The sequence below is a fragment of the Trachypithecus francoisi genome, unplaced genomic scaffold, assembly GCF_009764315.1.
Source record: "Trachypithecus francoisi isolate TF-2019V2 unplaced genomic scaffold, Tfra_2.0 Lachesis_group20, whole genome shotgun sequence".
NCBI lineage: Eukaryota > Metazoa > Chordata > Mammalia > Primates > Cercopithecidae > Trachypithecus > Trachypithecus francoisi.
In genome coordinates, this window is record NW_022681466.1 from 12,993,528 (window position 1) to 13,008,833 (window position 15,306).

At 60.4% G+C, this 15,306-nt stretch overlaps 2 protein-coding genes across 3 annotated transcripts; one reads left to right on the top strand and one right to left on the bottom strand.

Annotated features, from left to right (window-relative positions):
• Positions 1–857: 857 nt before the first annotated feature.
• Positions 858–3,756, bottom strand: ACTG1 (actin gamma 1). The gene is made up of 6 exons (XM_033182608.1): positions 3,618–3,756; positions 3,123–3,251; positions 2,794–3,033; positions 2,078–2,516; positions 1,816–1,997; positions 858–1,723 (listed from the first exon to the last, which is right to left on the bottom strand). Exons 2-6 carry the CDS (start codon positions 3,243–3,245, stop codon positions 1,580–1,582), a joined length of 1,128 nt encoding a protein of 375 aa, XP_033038499.1. The 5' UTR covers positions 3,246–3,251; positions 3,618–3,756; the 3' UTR covers positions 858–1,579.
• Positions 3,757–4,399: 643 nt separating this feature from the next.
• On the top strand, positions 4,400–7,125 carry LOC117066829 (translation initiation factor IF-2). 2 transcript variants are annotated; one of them, XR_004430515.1, is made up of 2 exons: positions 4,400–6,180; positions 6,786–7,125. XR_004430515.1 is itself a non-coding variant. In XM_033182610.1 (2 exons), the coding sequence occupies exon 2, from the start codon at positions 5,052–5,054 to the stop codon at positions 5,961–5,963; it is 912 nt and encodes a 303-aa protein (XP_033038501.1). In that variant the 5' UTR covers positions 4,400–4,492; positions 4,716–5,051; the 3' UTR covers positions 5,964–6,691. The 2 variants fall into 2 exon arrangements, 1 of the variants encoding a protein (XP_033038501.1); XM_033182610.1 differs by lacking the exon at positions 6,786–7,125 and having other exon boundaries at positions 4,400–4,492; positions 4,716–6,691.
• Positions 7,126–15,306: the final 8,181 nt, after the last annotated feature.

Consider the following 15,306-nt stretch of genomic DNA (forward strand, 5'->3'; position numbering starts at 1 on the left):
CTGTGACGTGAGGTCACAGAACCAAGTAGGGTGGGAGCCTGGAGCTGGGGAAACTTGTAATTTGTCATGCCTGCCTCCATCCCCACCCCCACCCAGCCTGAGTGCCTCCTCTCCCCCAACCCCGTATCAGAGGGGGAGCTAGGAAGGACCACTACCTCTGCCTGGGTAAAATCTACCTCCCAACAGCAGAAATAATCCCTTGACCCGACTTAACATGAAATAGTTTTGGAAGAACATTTTTCAATTGGTAATCTCCCTTCCCTGACCCAGCCTCCAAATGACTATTCTGCAGCTGTAAGCAGTTTAGAGGAGCTATGCATTGGACTCCCAATCCCAACTACAGAGGATCACCCCTGGCAATGTGGGCAGAAAAGCTGAAAGTACAAAGGGAACTCGCAGAGCCACTTACACCAGGTGTGGCAGATACTGAGTTCCAGAATTCAATAATTAGCCAACTCCATGACTGCTGCACTCTTGACACAAAATGAAACTATCTCATATCCCGTGTGCACCTGAGGGCTGGGGGGAAGCCGCTAGGAAGGCCCCTGCAGTTTTATGCCAAATATTTACCCAAGATGTCACCAAGTTATCTAGTTCTTCCCAAAAACGGAAAAAGCCATCTCAGGACTTCCCAGCCTTACGATGCTGCCTCAGTCATTTCCAACACCCAAACTCACTAGGCCGCCTTCTTGCACTTTGTTTGGAAGAAACCGAACTGTTCAAATTATTGTAAGCCATTTTCTCATCAGTTCATGAAGCCAAGATGAGCAGCACCTTCCCCTACCCCAGACCACCCAATCCTTCCAGGTCTGGCTTGCCCAGCCCACTTGCTACTTTCCCAAAACAGGAGCCAGTCATCTGTTACGGCAGCACTTTTATTTTTCCTTACACAATGACGTGTTGCTGGGGCCTAATCTCACATAACAGTAGAAAACCAAAATTTGTTGTCATCTCTTTAAAGAATTGAGAATTGCGTACAAAAAAACCTTACATAAATTAAAAGGATGAATACATTTACAGGTGTAAATGCAAACCGCTTCCAACTCAAGGCAAGTAACAGCCCACGGTGTTCTGGCAGAAAACGTCAGCTAAGAAAACTGGGTCCTATGGCTTGGACTTTCCAACCCTGACAGACTGGCAGGGCAGAAACTGGTTCAGGAGCCCTTGCCAGCCTCTAGAGAAACCCCAGAACACTCAGGCCCTGCCACATTAATACCCTGCACAGATCAGAGACTGCTGGCCACGCAGACTCACCAAAGCCACAGACTTGTCTTCCACAAGAACGTTCTTACCTCAGCCACGAAGTGACCAAGCCACATGTACTAAAGGTTGAACTCAAAGATATGTACAGGGTATTAAACAAATACCAAGGGGAACAGTTAACTTGAATACACGGTCAAAATCAGCAACAAGTTCTACAATCCAGTGCTGATATCAGATACAAGCTTCAAGGACAATTTCTTTTCGAAGGCTTATTCCAGTTTCGTGAGGCTAGCATGAGGTGTATGCATTTGCCAAGGGCAAATTTATACTTCTGAATTAACCCATGCAGCAAATGCTACGCATCTGCTCAGTCCATTTAGAAGCATTTGCGATGGACGATGGAGGGGCCCGACTCGTCGTACTCCTGCTTGCTAATCCACATCTGCTGGAAGGTGGACAGTGAGGCCAAAATGGAGCCACCGATCCACACTGAGTACTTGCGTTCTGGGGGTGCGATGATCTGCAAAGACAGCCAGGCATGGCTTCAGCTCACACAGCGCCCCCAGTCGGGCCTCCAGAGCCAGGCAGAAGGCCACCAACCCCTCGACTCACCTTGATCTTCATGGTGCTGGGTGCCAGGGCGGTGATCTCTTTCTGCATCCTGTCGGCAATGCCTGGGTACATGGTGGTACCTCCAGACAGCACCGTGTTGGCATACAGGTCTTTGCGGATGTCCACGTCACACTTCATGATGGAGTTGAAGGTGGTCTCGTGGATGCCGCAAGATTCCATGCCTAGGGGACAAAGCCCTCCCTTAGTGGTGCTGAGTTGCCCAGGATGAAAAGAGAAGAAAACTTTAGCTCACAACACCTACCCAGGAAAGAAGGCTGGAACAACGCCTCCGGACACCGGAACCGCTCATTGCCGATGGTGATGACCTGGCCATCAGGCAGCTCGTAGCTCTTCTCCAGGGAAGAGGACGATGCGGCCGTGGCCATCTCCTGCTCGAAGTCCAGGGCGACGTAGCACAGCTTCTCCTTGATGTCGCGCACGATTTCCCGCTCAGCGGTGGTGGTGAAGCTGTAGCCACGCTCGGTGAGGATCTTCATGAGGTAGTCGGTCAGGTCCCGGCCAGCCAGGTCCAGACGCAGGATGGCGTGGGGGAGGGCGTAGCCCTCATAGATGGGCACCGTGTGGGTGACCCCGTCTCCAGAGTCCATGACAATGCCAGTGGTGCGCCCAGAGGCGTAGAGGGACAGCACGGCCTGGATGGCCACGTACATGGCCGGGGTGTTGAAGGTCTCAAACATAATCTGAGGAGGAACAAGGGACGGCTTAATCAAGGACAGGGACCCACGGCCACCCCATGCTCACACGCCACAACATGCTGCATGCCAGTGTGATGTGTGAAGCAAAGAAAAGAACGCAGGCAGAAACCAAATGAGAAACCTGGAGACTTCAGGGAGGAAATGCCGGGAGAGGAACAGAGCCTGGAACAGCGAAAGAAACACTTAAATAAATGTCAGAAATCAAGCTGGGCAGAAAATGACAAGGGAAACGACGGGAGCGCGGGCGTCAGCCGAGCCCCACCTGAGTCATCTTCTCTCTGTTGGCCTTAGGGTTCAGGGGGGCCTCGGTCAGCAGCACCGGGTGCTCCTCTGGGGCCACGCGCAGCTCATTGTAGAAAGTATGGTGCCAGATTTTCTCCATGTCATCCCAGTTGGTGACAATGCCATGCTCGATAGGGTACTTCAGGGTCAAGATGCCGCGCTTGCTCTGGGCCTCGTCACCCACGTAGGAGTCCTTCTGGCCCATGCCCACCATCACGCCCTGCAGGGATTGACCCGTCAGCCTCGTCGGCGGCACCGAGCCCACCCCGCAGCGCAGAACCCAGGAGCCCCGCGGCGCCCTCCACTCACCTGGTGTCGGGGACGCCCGACGATGGAGGGAAACACGGCTCGGGGTGCATCGTCCCCAGCAAAGCCAGCTTTGCACATGCCGGAGCCATTGTCAATAACCAGCGCGGCGATCTCTTCTTCCATTGCGACCTGCCCGGGAAAAGACGGATTCAGGCGGGCGCCTTTCGAAGACAAGTCCCACAGGCAACTAACGTTCCTCCGCGGAGGAGAGTCAGCTCTGCCCCCAACCCAGAGACACAAGCCTCCAGGACCGCAACCACCTAAAACCAGCGGCCGCGACTTTTACATAACGTCCGCGGCTCGGGACTCTGCACTGCGGCCGGGCCCCGCCCTGGACCCCCGGCACCCGCCCAGCCCCAGTCCGCCCGGCCCGGCCCACCCCGCCTATTGTTCCCGAAGGCGCGGCGAGGCCTCCGCAGCTGAAAGCAAGGCCAGCCAGGGTCGAGAGGCGCAGGCGTGAGACGTCCAGCTCAGGCCCCGGGGCGGGGCGCTTACCGGCGGAGGAGTAGGACGGTTGAGCGACAGAAGAACAAGGTGCGCGAGCTGGCGGCGGCGACTGAGACCGTCCGCGGCCTCCCCCGCCGCTATTTAAGCGGAAGCTGCGCGCCCGCGCGGCCCGGCGGCGCGCGCGGCCCCAGAACATGTCCATATATGGCGATCTTTCCGAAAGCCGGGCGCCTATTGGCCCGCCCGGAAGGGACACGTGGGACCCCGGCCCCAGCCCGCACCGCCTCCCAACGGCCCCGCCCGCGCCACCCCCGCGCGCTCGCGACCCTGCGCGGGCCGGCCATCGGGCGGGGTTGGGTCGGGGCGCCCTCCGGGGGTCGCCGGGAGGACCGAAGGGCTGACGGGCCCGGCCCCGCCCCGGGACTGTCGCGCCGTGGGGAGGGCGCGGCTGCGCCCCGAAACTGCCTGGCCGGGGCGGGGCCGCGCCGGAGCTGGGGTGGGTCCCCGAGGCCAGGGCCACGCTGCGGGGTTTTGCTCCCTGGGACGTCCCTGCGGCCTCTCCCCTCGGGCTCCACGAGGAGCCCGGGCGCCAGTGCCGGGCTGGGGAAGGGGCGCGGCGGGGGTCCCCAACACTCTGCATCCCTGGGCGCGGGGGAGCCCTCACCTCGCCGTGGTCCCCGAGCGCAGCCATGACCATGCAGGTCCTTCCACGGGGCGCCCTGCCCCGGGTCTACGTTGTTTGGGAGACCGAGACCCCTTTCTACCCGACTCGACACATCCCTGCCCCTCAAATCACAGGCCCGATTGTCCGCAGGCGCGCGCTCCGGGTTGGGCTACCCCGCCCCCTTCCGTGTTGAGGAGGTGGCGTGGAGCGAGGCCTTTGTTTCATTCTGGTCACCTGTAGACATCGCAGGGAAACTGAGGTAGACAACGGGAACCCTGACTTGCCTGAAGGTCGGCTCCGCAGTCTCGGGCGGCCGGGGGGATTCCCTCGTCTTTTTACGATGCTAGTTAAGGGCAGGGGTCAGGGCTGCGTGGGTTTAGGCACAGGCTGGTTGGGGCGCTCCCTCCTTGCCCGGAGCGGCGCCGGTGCTTTGGTTACACACCCGGTGAGGCGCCCGGCACTAGTTTCCTTGTGCACTGCAGGAATTTTCAGGGTTGGAGCGCCGGCCGCGGAGGGGTGGCAGTCAGGCCGCGCAGTGAGGCGACGGACTCGCCCGAGGTCTCAGGGCGTTCAGCTTGACTCGACAGGCTGGGGGACGGGGCCAGGGTCCCCACGCGGAGTCCCGAGCCCTGCAAGGTTAGCTCGCGACCCCGTGTTTGGGAGTGAGAACAGCGAGTCAGGGCACGGCGGCCAGCCCAGCTCACCTGCGGGCTGCAGTCACCTCGGACGCCGAGACCCGTGCCTAAGGTCCCCGTGCCCCAGGCCTCCCGGGGGTACTGAGCTCTCCAGGCCCAGACTCTCCGGGGGCCCGGGCAAGGATGTCAGGTGTTCCCTCCCGTGGCGAAGCCGGGGCTGGGCCTCCAACAAACCCACACGGAGTCGCGTCCCTGGTCAGAACCACACAGCCTGCGCGACCCCCGGGTGGGGACTTCTACTTGGGGGGGTCCCAAGAGGCGACGTGCCGCACCGTGGGACACGGGACGGGTGGGCAAGCCTGCCCCTCCCGGCCTCCGGCCTCCTCCGAAGCTCCTTTGTCTGGGAAGTGCGGGGAGGTGCCGGCCCCGGGCGCGAGTCCCCGTCCCCCACCCTTCTTCCCCACTTTGCAGACCCGAGGCCGCCAGGGTCATGGGGGCGGGGCTGGCGCCTCGAGACCCCGGGGTTCCCCGCCACCCCCAGGGCCTGAGCCGCAGGGAGGGGCGAGGAGGGGGCGCCGCCCCGGGCGGGGGACGGGGAGCGACTTCCTCCTCTGCGGCCGCGTCACGCGGCGGGGGTCAAGGTGCGGCCCAGGTGCGCGGCGGGGGGCGGCGGCGCGGCCATATTTGGCGATTTCGGCGCCGCCGGAGCCCCGCCCCCCGCCGCCGGGAAGCCCGGCCCGGGGCAGCGCCGTCCCCGCCCGCCGCCGGCCTGAGTCACGGCGGACGGGGGGCGGAAGTAACGGACGGGGGGCGCCTGCCCGGCGCTCCTGGCCTTATTTAGTCAAAGAGGCCGCCGATTGGCGCGCGGGACAAAGGGGCGGCGGCGGGGCAGCCCCGGGGTGCTGGAGTGGCCCGGCGCCTCCGAGGGGTTGGGGCGGGAGCCGGGCGTGGGGGGCCTCGGCGCCTGGGGAGTCCCGGGGCCGAGGGCGGTGGAGGATGCGGGGCTGCCTGCCCCTGGGAAGCGGGCGGGCAGCCGGAGCGAGCAGGGCGAGGCCTGGAGCCCACGGGGCGCAGGGGCCGGATCGCGCGCTGTGATTTTTCTGTTTTGCAGCGGGGCCTCGCCCAAGGTCGCGCCAGGGCCGTCCTGGGCTATGCTCTGGGAAGCCGGTGGCGCAGGCCACCACCACCCTTCTAGAACCAGTGCCGGAGAGGGCCGGGCAGCTGGGCCTGGGGAGGGGACCGCACGGATGGAACTGGGGGGAGCTGGGCGGCCGCCGAGCCGGGAGAGTCAGCAGCTGCACTTCCGCCAGAGGTGGGTGTGTCCTTTGCATTTCCGGAAGGGAGACTTGGGGCTCAGAGAAGCGATGTGATTGTTCTTTGCTAGTCCAGGGCTGGCTTTGGTGGCTTTTATTATGAACTTGTTGTGTCTTATTTGTTTCGGCCCATTTAGTGGATACGACAACAGTGGCCCAGGGAGGTGTGGCAGACTTAACCCCGGGCCTGCGCCCCCCACGGTTTGCACTGCCCCACCTCTAGGTCCTTGCTCTATTCTTTCCTCTGCACCAGCTCAGCCCCTGGACTCTGGGTCACCTCCACACCTGTTGACAGGGCCCCCCAGTCCCCACCGCCTGTCAGCTGGCCGGCTACAGACATGGGAGCTTGGGCATGGGTCCCAGTCCTAGCCTTTGCCTCTTCACTCTACTTGCCTGGAATGGCTTTTTTTTCCTTTATATTTTATTTTATTTTTGAGACAGTCTCACTCTGTCGCCCAGGCTGGAGTGCAGTGGCGTGATGTTGGCTTCCTGCAACTTCTGTCTCTGGGTTCAAGCGATTCTTGGGCCTTAGCCTCCTGAATAGCTGAGACTACAGGCATGCACCACCACGCCTGGCTAATTTTTGCATTTTTGGTGGAGACAGGGTTTCAAGTGATCCACTCGCCTGGGCCTTCCAAAGTGCTGGGATGACAGGCGTGAGCCACCTTGCCCAGCCTAGAATGTGTTATCTTCTCCCACTAAATGAAACGATGGACCCTGAACAGAAAAAGGAACCGTGGTGGAAGAACTAGCAAAACCCAAAGCCTCGAGTTTGGTCGTATTAAGGTTAATCTCTCAGTTATGCCAGTTGTCCTATGACCCTGTAAGATGCCAGGTTAGGGGACACTGGGAGTAGAGCATTGGGAACTTTCCTACTGTCTTTGCAACTTTTCTGTAAGTCTAAAGTTATCCCATAATAAAAAGCTAACTTGAATCCAAGGCAAGCAAAGCTTACCTACCCTCAGCTCACCTCCCTGTTCTCCCGCACCCTTTTGGACAGATCAAGTGCAAGATGATGGCCCTGTTTCCTGAAGCTCTTTCCAGGGCCCGGCTGACTCCGTTGGGCAGGCCTGGAGTGGGCTCTGCCTCTTCAGGAACAGTGGTCCCAAAGCTGGTCCCAGTGGGCAAGGCTGGTTTCCTGCAGCTTGGCCTGGCTGCCTCGGAGTTTTGGCTCAAGGAACAAGCCGAGGGTCCCACACTTCCGTCTCCTGGCTGGTGTCCAGCTTGGGGCTTGGTTCTCCTGCCCCACTGTGCAGACTGAAGCCCAGAAGGCTCAGCCGGCCGTCCCCCCGCCCCCACCCCTGCAGAGTCACTGGACACTCAGGCCTAGAGTCCCTCAACCCTACCCACCCCCGCTGCTCCAGGCCTTCTGGAGACGGGATTCCCATTGCAGTTTACCTGAGGCTCCCCATCCTGGCTGTGCAGCAGGAACCAAGGAGGCCCCTGGAAGAGCCCTGAGCTGGGAGCTGGACACCTGGGTTCTGGGCCCGGCTCAGCCCTGTGCCTGCCATGTGACCTCTCTGCCCCATTTCCTGTCAACAAAAGAGGAGAGGGGCCAGCGATGTGAGATGTGTGGCCCATTAGGGGCTCTGAGGCTGCTTGGCCTCCTGTGTGGACAAGAAGTCTGGGGACAGGAGGCTGTCAGGCAGCCCAGCAAACCCCCCAGGCTTCTTGCCTGATGCCCAGGGGTTCAGTTTTTGGTGATGAGTAGGACGTGCTCAGGGCCTCTGTGTGTCGTTTGTGACCTGAGACCAGGGCGCCTGTTCCTCCTCCTGTTCCTAAGGGCATAGCCCCAGGCCCCGCTGTGACCCTCCGCTGGGCCCAAGAAGAAGGCTCCTTTCCCCAGGCCTCAGTCCCTTCTGGCCTCCTGGAGCCGCGTGGAGTGGGGAGGGTCTGCTCTCCACCTGGCCATTGTGGGCCCCACCCCAGGAGCTCCTGCCCCCTCAGCCCCACCCCTTCTTCCCCAGAGGCCGCGTGTCCTGAAGTTTGTGTTTCCCCTCAGGGTGGTTCTTAGCTGCGGTCACAGATCGCGGGGGAGGAGCCAGAAGCGGAGATGAAACCAAGGAACCAAGGAGCCCCCACCCTCTTCACAGGGCTAAAGCCAGAAACCACCCAGGCCATAGCCCACCTCATGTGGCCATGCCTGCGCCCTGGCAGTGCGCATCCCGGCCATGCCTGCTCCCTGGCAGTGCGCATCCCGCGACCCTTCCCACCCCAGGGCCTCAGCTTCCACAATCAATCCCCATGTTTCAAATCCTCGCTGCTCCCAAGGCTACCTGCTGGCTGGGGGTAAAATCTAAGCCCCTTCCCCTGGTGCTGGAGGCCCACAGAGTGGGCACTGCCTGTCCCTCCACTCCTTCAGCACCCTGACCACTGCCTAGCTGTTCCTCTGCCCCCGAAGCTCTCCCACTGGCTGCCTCCTCCTGGCAGGCCCCCATGCCACCCACGACCTCTCATCAACTCGCATTGATTATGAGCTTGTTTTACCCACCCTCTGCCCTAGAGCATTGGTTCTCGGGGCACAGCATCCTTGTCCTCTACAGTGAAGCTGGTGCCCCTGTACCTGGCATAGCACCCACCCCACAGCTGCTTGTGCAGGAAGCCCAAATAGGGGTGAAATAGGGAGGGAGGGGGCGAGGAAGGCCAGGCCCATTCGGAGCTGTCTCCTTATCTCAAAAACGTGGAAGGGGCTATGACTCTAGGGCTGGGAGGGAGGGGAGTCTTTTGCTGACTCTCCCGGCGGACACTCTCCTGCCGCCTAGCTGGTCAGCTCCTCCAGCTCTCCCCGCGGCAGCAGGCCAGGGAGCGGCTGTCTTGTCCAGGGCGCGCGGGGCACCGAGGTGGGGGAATCCTGTTTAACCCGTCCAGCACCTCCTGCTCTGGCGTGCAGCTCGCCCAAAGTGCTCTGCACAGCGACTAGGTCAGGGCCTCGCCAGGTGTCCCCACTCGCGGGACGGCTGGCGCCACGCGGAAGGAGGGGAACCGGGTCAGGGCGGGACAAGGGCAAGAGGCCACTGCTCTGGGCGCTCTGTCCCAAGGGCTGCCTCTGGTATGCGGAGAATGGAGGGTGCCGGGGGTCAAGCCCGGACTCTGGTCAGGGTACCCGAGCTTTAATCGCGTCCTCCTTCCCCAGCGCGCCGCCGGGGCGGGGACAGCGGGGCGGGTGTGGCTGGGGGGTCCGCACTGCGTGGCCGCCCTGCCCGTCCCAGCCCGGGAAGCTGGGACTTGAGCGGGTCTGCATTCGGACAAGGTGAACCTCAGGCCGTCTTTCGGGCCGGGCCCAGGACTGCATGCCCTAACTTGGTATGGGGTCGCGGCGGTCCAGCCCGGCTACACGTCGTCGCGCGCCCCTTGCAGCGCCCGGCCCGCCACCCCGCGTTGCTGCGTCCCCTCCCCTCACAGTCGGCCTTTCCTGACCCCCAGGTGCTCACAGGGCGCGGGCCTGGGCTTCAGCTCCGCGCATTCCCCCGGGGACGCGGCACCGGGGCTTCGGGTGGGCTCAGGACCCGCACTCAGCACGCACTTCCCCTGCCGAGCACTGTCTGGCAGCCGGGACGCACCCCCAGGACCACGAGCTCGGAGGCCCGGGGCCGGGAGATGGCTCCCGTGGAGTGGGCCCCGCGGGAAGGCCGGGAATGGCGGGCCGGTGTTGTTCCCCCGTGGGCCACCAGGTGGGTCCCGCTATCGCCGCGAGGCCGCACCTGCCGCGCTGCCGGAGCCCGCGCTTGCCCAGAGCTCCAGGAGGGACCCCCGCTCCTCCCTCCTGCCACTGGGCGGGGCCGGCCACTGAGTCACCGCCGCACACCCGACGGTGACGGAGGCAGGGCTGCCGGGGGAGCGGCCGGTGACCTCAGCCAGGGCTGACGCGGAAAGATGGGATGGGGTCACCCATGGGCAGTGGATGAGGAGGTGGCCCGAGCCTCCACTCACTGCCCACCCCAGATGTCCGAGGTCCCTCCTGCGACCAGGGACAGAAGGCACCCACAGAGGGCCCCCAACACGAGGACCCTGGCCCTGGGTGCCGGGCGTTTTTCCAGTGCTCTGCTCCCCCAGCAGATGGTCCCTGCTAACCACCACTTCCCAGAAAAGGAAAGGGAGGGGCTGAGAGGCTTGTTGGAGGCCACACAGCAGAAAAAGGTGGCTCCTTCCAGGGCTGGAGGGTGGGACTCAGAGCTCTCATTACACACACCCGCTGGGGACAGAGGCTCCTCCGGCTTTCCCAGGACTGGGCCAGGCCTTGGCAGAGACCTCCCCAGAGCTGTGCCTCAAGGGGCCAGGTGGTTTGTGGCTGCGCTGGCTTCAGGAAAGTAAGAGGGGCACTGCCAGATAGGGGATGTCCAGTGCCACACCAGGGCAGTCACACTTCCTCCTGGAGCCGTGGGGACACAGGAAGGCCTGGGGGAGGGGCGGGGGAAGAAGACAGATGCAGGAGGCGACCCTGAAGGTGGAGAGGCCCGAGCTGGGGTCACATCATGACTAGGGAAGGACAGCGGTTGGCCCAACCCATGTGTCCACTTGGTCTGTGGGAGGGAATCACCCTAGGGAGGACCCTATGCCTGGCCCCCACACACACACACCTTGGGCTCTCTTGAAGGTTAACTGCGTCCAGCACCTTGGCAGGCCCCATTTCCTCCAGTCCTTAGGACAAGGCATCCTTTGGGGGCATCATCGAGCTGGGAAGGTGAGCCCCTGGGTCAGTGTTGAGTCAGTGTTGAGTTTGCATATCGGCAAGTGCCTTGAGCTCACACCCCTGGAACTGGCAGTTTGGTGAGGGATGGAATTTCAAGTTGAGAACTGGCCTGGGATTTTGAAGGCTTAGCCCCTGTCTCTTGCTGGCACTGCTGCTGATGAGAAATGAATGTCACTGGATTCCTGATCCAGAATCCAGGTTTTGTGTTTCTCTAAGAGCCTTCATGCTTTTTCTTGCTGATCTAAAATTGCTTAATGTCCCTGGTGATGCTTTTGCATTCATTGTCTTTGCTCTTTCCTAGGCCCTGTTCTTGGTAATTTTCTTGTATTATTTCTTTTACAATTTCTTTGTTTTGTTTTCTGTTCTTCTGTTTTGGGATTTCTGTTAATTGGGCATTATACCTTCTGGATTTATTCTCTAATATTCCAGTTTTTCTTCTGTCTCTGTTTTTAAACTTTCTAGGATATTTCCTTGACTTCTAACCCTTCAGTGGAATTTTTCATTTTATTTATTATAGTTTTTAACCTTTCAATTTTTAAATTTTTTTTTTTTTTTTTTTTTGAGACAGAGTTTCACTCTTTTTGCCCAGGCTGGAGTGCAATGGCGCGATCTCAGCTCACTGCAACCTCCACTTCCCAGGTTCAAGTGATTCTTCTGCCTCAGTCTCTCTAGTAGCTGGGATTACAAGCATGTGCCACCATGCCCAGCTAATTTTTGTATTTTTAATAGAGACGAGGTTTCTCCATGTTGGTCAGGCTGGTCTCGAACTCCCGACCTCAGGTGATCTGCCTGCCTTGGCCTCCCAAAGTGCTGGGATTACAGGCATGCGCTACCGCGCCTGGGTTTTTTTTTTTTTTTTTTGAGACAAGGTCTTACTCTGTCATCCAGGCTGGAGTGCACTGGCACTGTCTCAGCTCACTGTAACCTTGACCTCCCAGGCTCAAGCGATCTTCCCACCTCACCCCTCTCCATCCCCCAGCAGCCAGGACTACAGGTGTATGCCACCACGCCTGGCTAATGTTTGTATTTGTAGTAGACATAGATTTTTGCCATGTTATCCAAGCTGGTCTCGAACTCCTGGGCTCAAGCAGTCCACCTGCCTTGGCCTCCCAAAGTGCTGGGATTACAAGTGTGAGCCACCGCACCCAGCCTTTGTTTTGAAATTTCGAACTTAACTAGTTTTAAACATCTTGACACATTTGCTTATCATTCTCCTTCTATTTCTGAACCCTTTGGAAGCAGGTTTCAGGCACGATGCCCTTACTATTTTACTGTGTGTTTGCTAAGAACAAGGATGTTTTCTTCTGTGAGCTGGGTGACACCACAATGGTGGCCACGTGCAGAGCCCTTCTCACTGTAGAGTGATAAATGGCCCATTTCTGTTTGGTCCCAAAAGTCAGAGGTAGAGTTAATTCCTTGCCTTTCTCCAGCATGGTTCCCGGCACACAGTAGGTACTCCCTGAGTGCCTGTGATGGTCCAGCATGGTCCCGGCACACAGTAGGTACTCCCTGAGTGCCTGTGATGGTCCAGCATGGTCCCGGCACACAGTAGGTACTCCCTGAGTGCCTGTGATGGTCCAGCATGGTCCCGGCACACAGTAGGTACTCCCTGAGTGCCTGTGATGGTCCAGCATGGTCCCGGCACACAGTAGGTACTCCCTGAGTGCCTGTGATGGTCCAGCATGGTCCCGGCACACAGTAGGTACTCCCTGAGTGCCTGTGATGGTCAGTTCTTGCACGACTGGACTTGTAGGTGGACGTGGCATTACACGTGGGCAGGGCATATGCAGGCCTGTGTGTGTAGATGCAGGCGGGCAGGGACTTGACAAAGGCTGCCACCTGCAGAGCTGTGGGCTCGTCCACACCAGGTATCCATGTCCGTGGTGTGCACCTGTGTGTAAATCCAGCTGGGCTGTAAACAGTCATCTCTTTTCTGAAAGTTGATCTATTCATCACTCTAAGCCCCAAGCACCAGGGGCTCATGGGGTCTTCATGAACATTCCCCTCCTGGGCCCCGCATGTGCAAAGGTCCTGGGGCTCAGGGGTTGCAGGCTCCATCGCCCCAGTGGTTGTGGGGCATCTGGCCTTGTCAAGACACCTTTGCTTCTGCCCTCAGGGTCCCTTTGGGGACTTTTGTCCTTGCTGGGGTCCGGAGTTTTCTGGCAAGGTCTAGAGTCCTCTGCCAGGTGCTCTTCCTCCCCTCTCCTTCCAGGCACAGCCCCCCACCAGCACCTTATGATTTCACAGAAGACAAAAGCCAGGAGACTGTGTGGGCCGTCTGCCCTGACAGCTCCAAGGGAAGGCTCCAGAGCAGCCAGCCATGAACCCCAACTACAATTCAGGGGGCTGCCTGCAGGGAGGGGGAGGGAGGGGGGGATTCTCTCAGAGCAGGCAGGCGGCCACGCTGGAGAGCCCCTCCCCAAGCTCTTCATTCTAGCCCTGCCCTGCTCCCTGCCCTGCCGATGGAGCCTGTCACCCTAAACCCGGCCTCAGTAAACCAACCCAGGCCAGAGAAAGAGAAGTGCGGCCCCCTTGCCCGTGTAAGTGGAACTGCAGCAGAGCCGATAGCTCAGCCATGAAAAAATCATGAGGTCGCCAGGCTGCAGGTCTGTTCTCAGGAACAGCACCCGGGGCTGGGCCCCTGGGACCTGGTGCTGGGCCAGCAGTGAGGACATCAAGGCCTGGCGTGCCCAGCAGGGTGGCCCTCACCTGGCTGCAGGGCCAAGGGGACAACAGAGCCTGGGCAGGGGCTTGGCACGGGGACGAGGAGGAGGGTGGAGTACCTGGGAATCACTGAGACAGGGATGCCAACAGGAGTGGCAGCAGTCAGGGCCTGGCACTGAGGCAGTGGCTCCTCCGATGCCTGCAGGGAGGGCTGCAGGTGCTGCTGGCCCATGAAAGGCATGGTCCGCAGCCGCGGGGCTGCCCCAGGGCTCCATTTCCCAGTTTCCAGGGCTCCAGGCCAGCAGGGTGAGGAGCGACCTCTCCCCCAGCCACACACATGCAGGCCTGTGCCAGCTCACACCACCAGCACCAGCACTGCAGGGCACCCAGCCTGGAGCACGTGCCGGTCACCATGGCAGCAGACAGCATGCCAGCAGGAGCCAGGCTGGACTCTAGCATCCAGGATCAGTGGTCTAGGCATGGCAGGGGGGAGGGGCTGGGTCCTTCCCCTTGTAGCACCAGAGGGGCCAACTGGGTGAGAGGGAGGGGAAGGGTGACCCTGCGGCGTCAGGACTGCCTGTCCACCAGCACCTCAGAAAGGGAACGATTTCCTGAGGGCTCTCAGGAAACCTGAGGGTGGACACCAGGGGCCGGTAGGGGCGCATGGCTTCCTGGTCCTGCCCTAGCTGGCCTTGCACTGAGAGGGATGGAGGCCGAGGCTCAGGCCTCAGGGGAGGCTGTCGGGGGATTCTGATGGCTGAGGCATTCCTTGCCCTCTGGGCTCAGGTGAGGCCAGGAAGGCTGTCATAGCTGGCTGCTCCCTGGACCAGGGGACTGGGGGTACTGCTACCCCAAACAGCCTCTCGGTGCCCACCAGGACAAGGCACCGCCTCCTAGGTGCAGACCTCAGCTTTGGCCTCAGGCACACACTGGACGTGGGCTTCCACCCACCAGCGTCCGAGGTGGGTGAGGGTGGGGCGTGGAGCTCTCCCCACTGTGCAGCCTGCACAGGTCAGGGTGGCAGGCGCGTGTGCACCCCATGTGAGTGGTTGCATGGCACCTCTGGAAGTGTGCCCACAGGGCTTGGTGGGGGTCAGTGGGAGGGGTGCTCCCTGTTGCCTGAGAACACTGCAGGGGGCTAGAGTGCCCCAGCCCACCACATGCTCTTTTGAGTTGTGTGTGTCTGGAGTATGAGTGGAACCCTGGAAACTGCCTCCCTTGGGCAGTGTACAACCTGGGCTCCCTGCTGAGCAGCCCTGAGTAGGCTCTCAGGTTGGGATCCAGGATGACATTCCCAGGGTCCAGAGCTGGCCCAGCAGGCGACCCTGCTGGCAACCTTTGCCCACCCTCGTCCATGAGCACCTTCACACACACACACACCACACTCACACACATGCATGATGCTGCACCCATCGGCAGAGGCTCAGTCCATCACATAAGAACCTGGCCCTGTGCTGGGGTCCCAGCTACTCAGGAGGTCAAGGTGGGAGGATTGCCTGAGCTGAGGAGGTCGGGCTGCCATTGGCCAAGATAGCACCACTGCACTCCAGCCTGGGTAACAGAACAAAACCCTGTCTCTAAAATAAATAAAAAAGAACCAGACGGCCAGGCACGGTGGCTCACGCCTGTAATCCCAGCACTTTGGGAAGCCGAGGCAGGTGGATCACCTGAGGTCAGGTGTTCAAGATGAGCCTGGCCAACATGGTGAAACTCCATCTCTACTAAAAATACAAAAATTAGCCGGGCATGGTGGCACACACCTGTAATCCCA

Coding starts and splice junctions, on each gene's coding strand:
- ACTG1 (XM_033182608.1), bottom strand. CDS start 3,245: ATGGAAGAAGAGATCGCCGCGCTGGTTATTGACAATGGCTCCGGCATG. Junction 2,517..2,793: donor ACAGAGAGAAGATGACTCAG/GTGGGGCTCGGC, acceptor GTTCCTCCTCAG/ATTATGTTTGAGACCTTCAA. Junction 1,998..2,077: donor GTTCCAGCCTTCTTTCCTGG/GTAGGTGTTGTG, acceptor TTTGTCCCCTAG/GCATGGAATCTTGCGGCATC.
- LOC117066829 (XM_033182610.1), top strand. CDS start 5,052: ATGTCAGGTGTTCCCTCCCGTGGCGAAGCCGGGGCTGGGCCTCCAACA.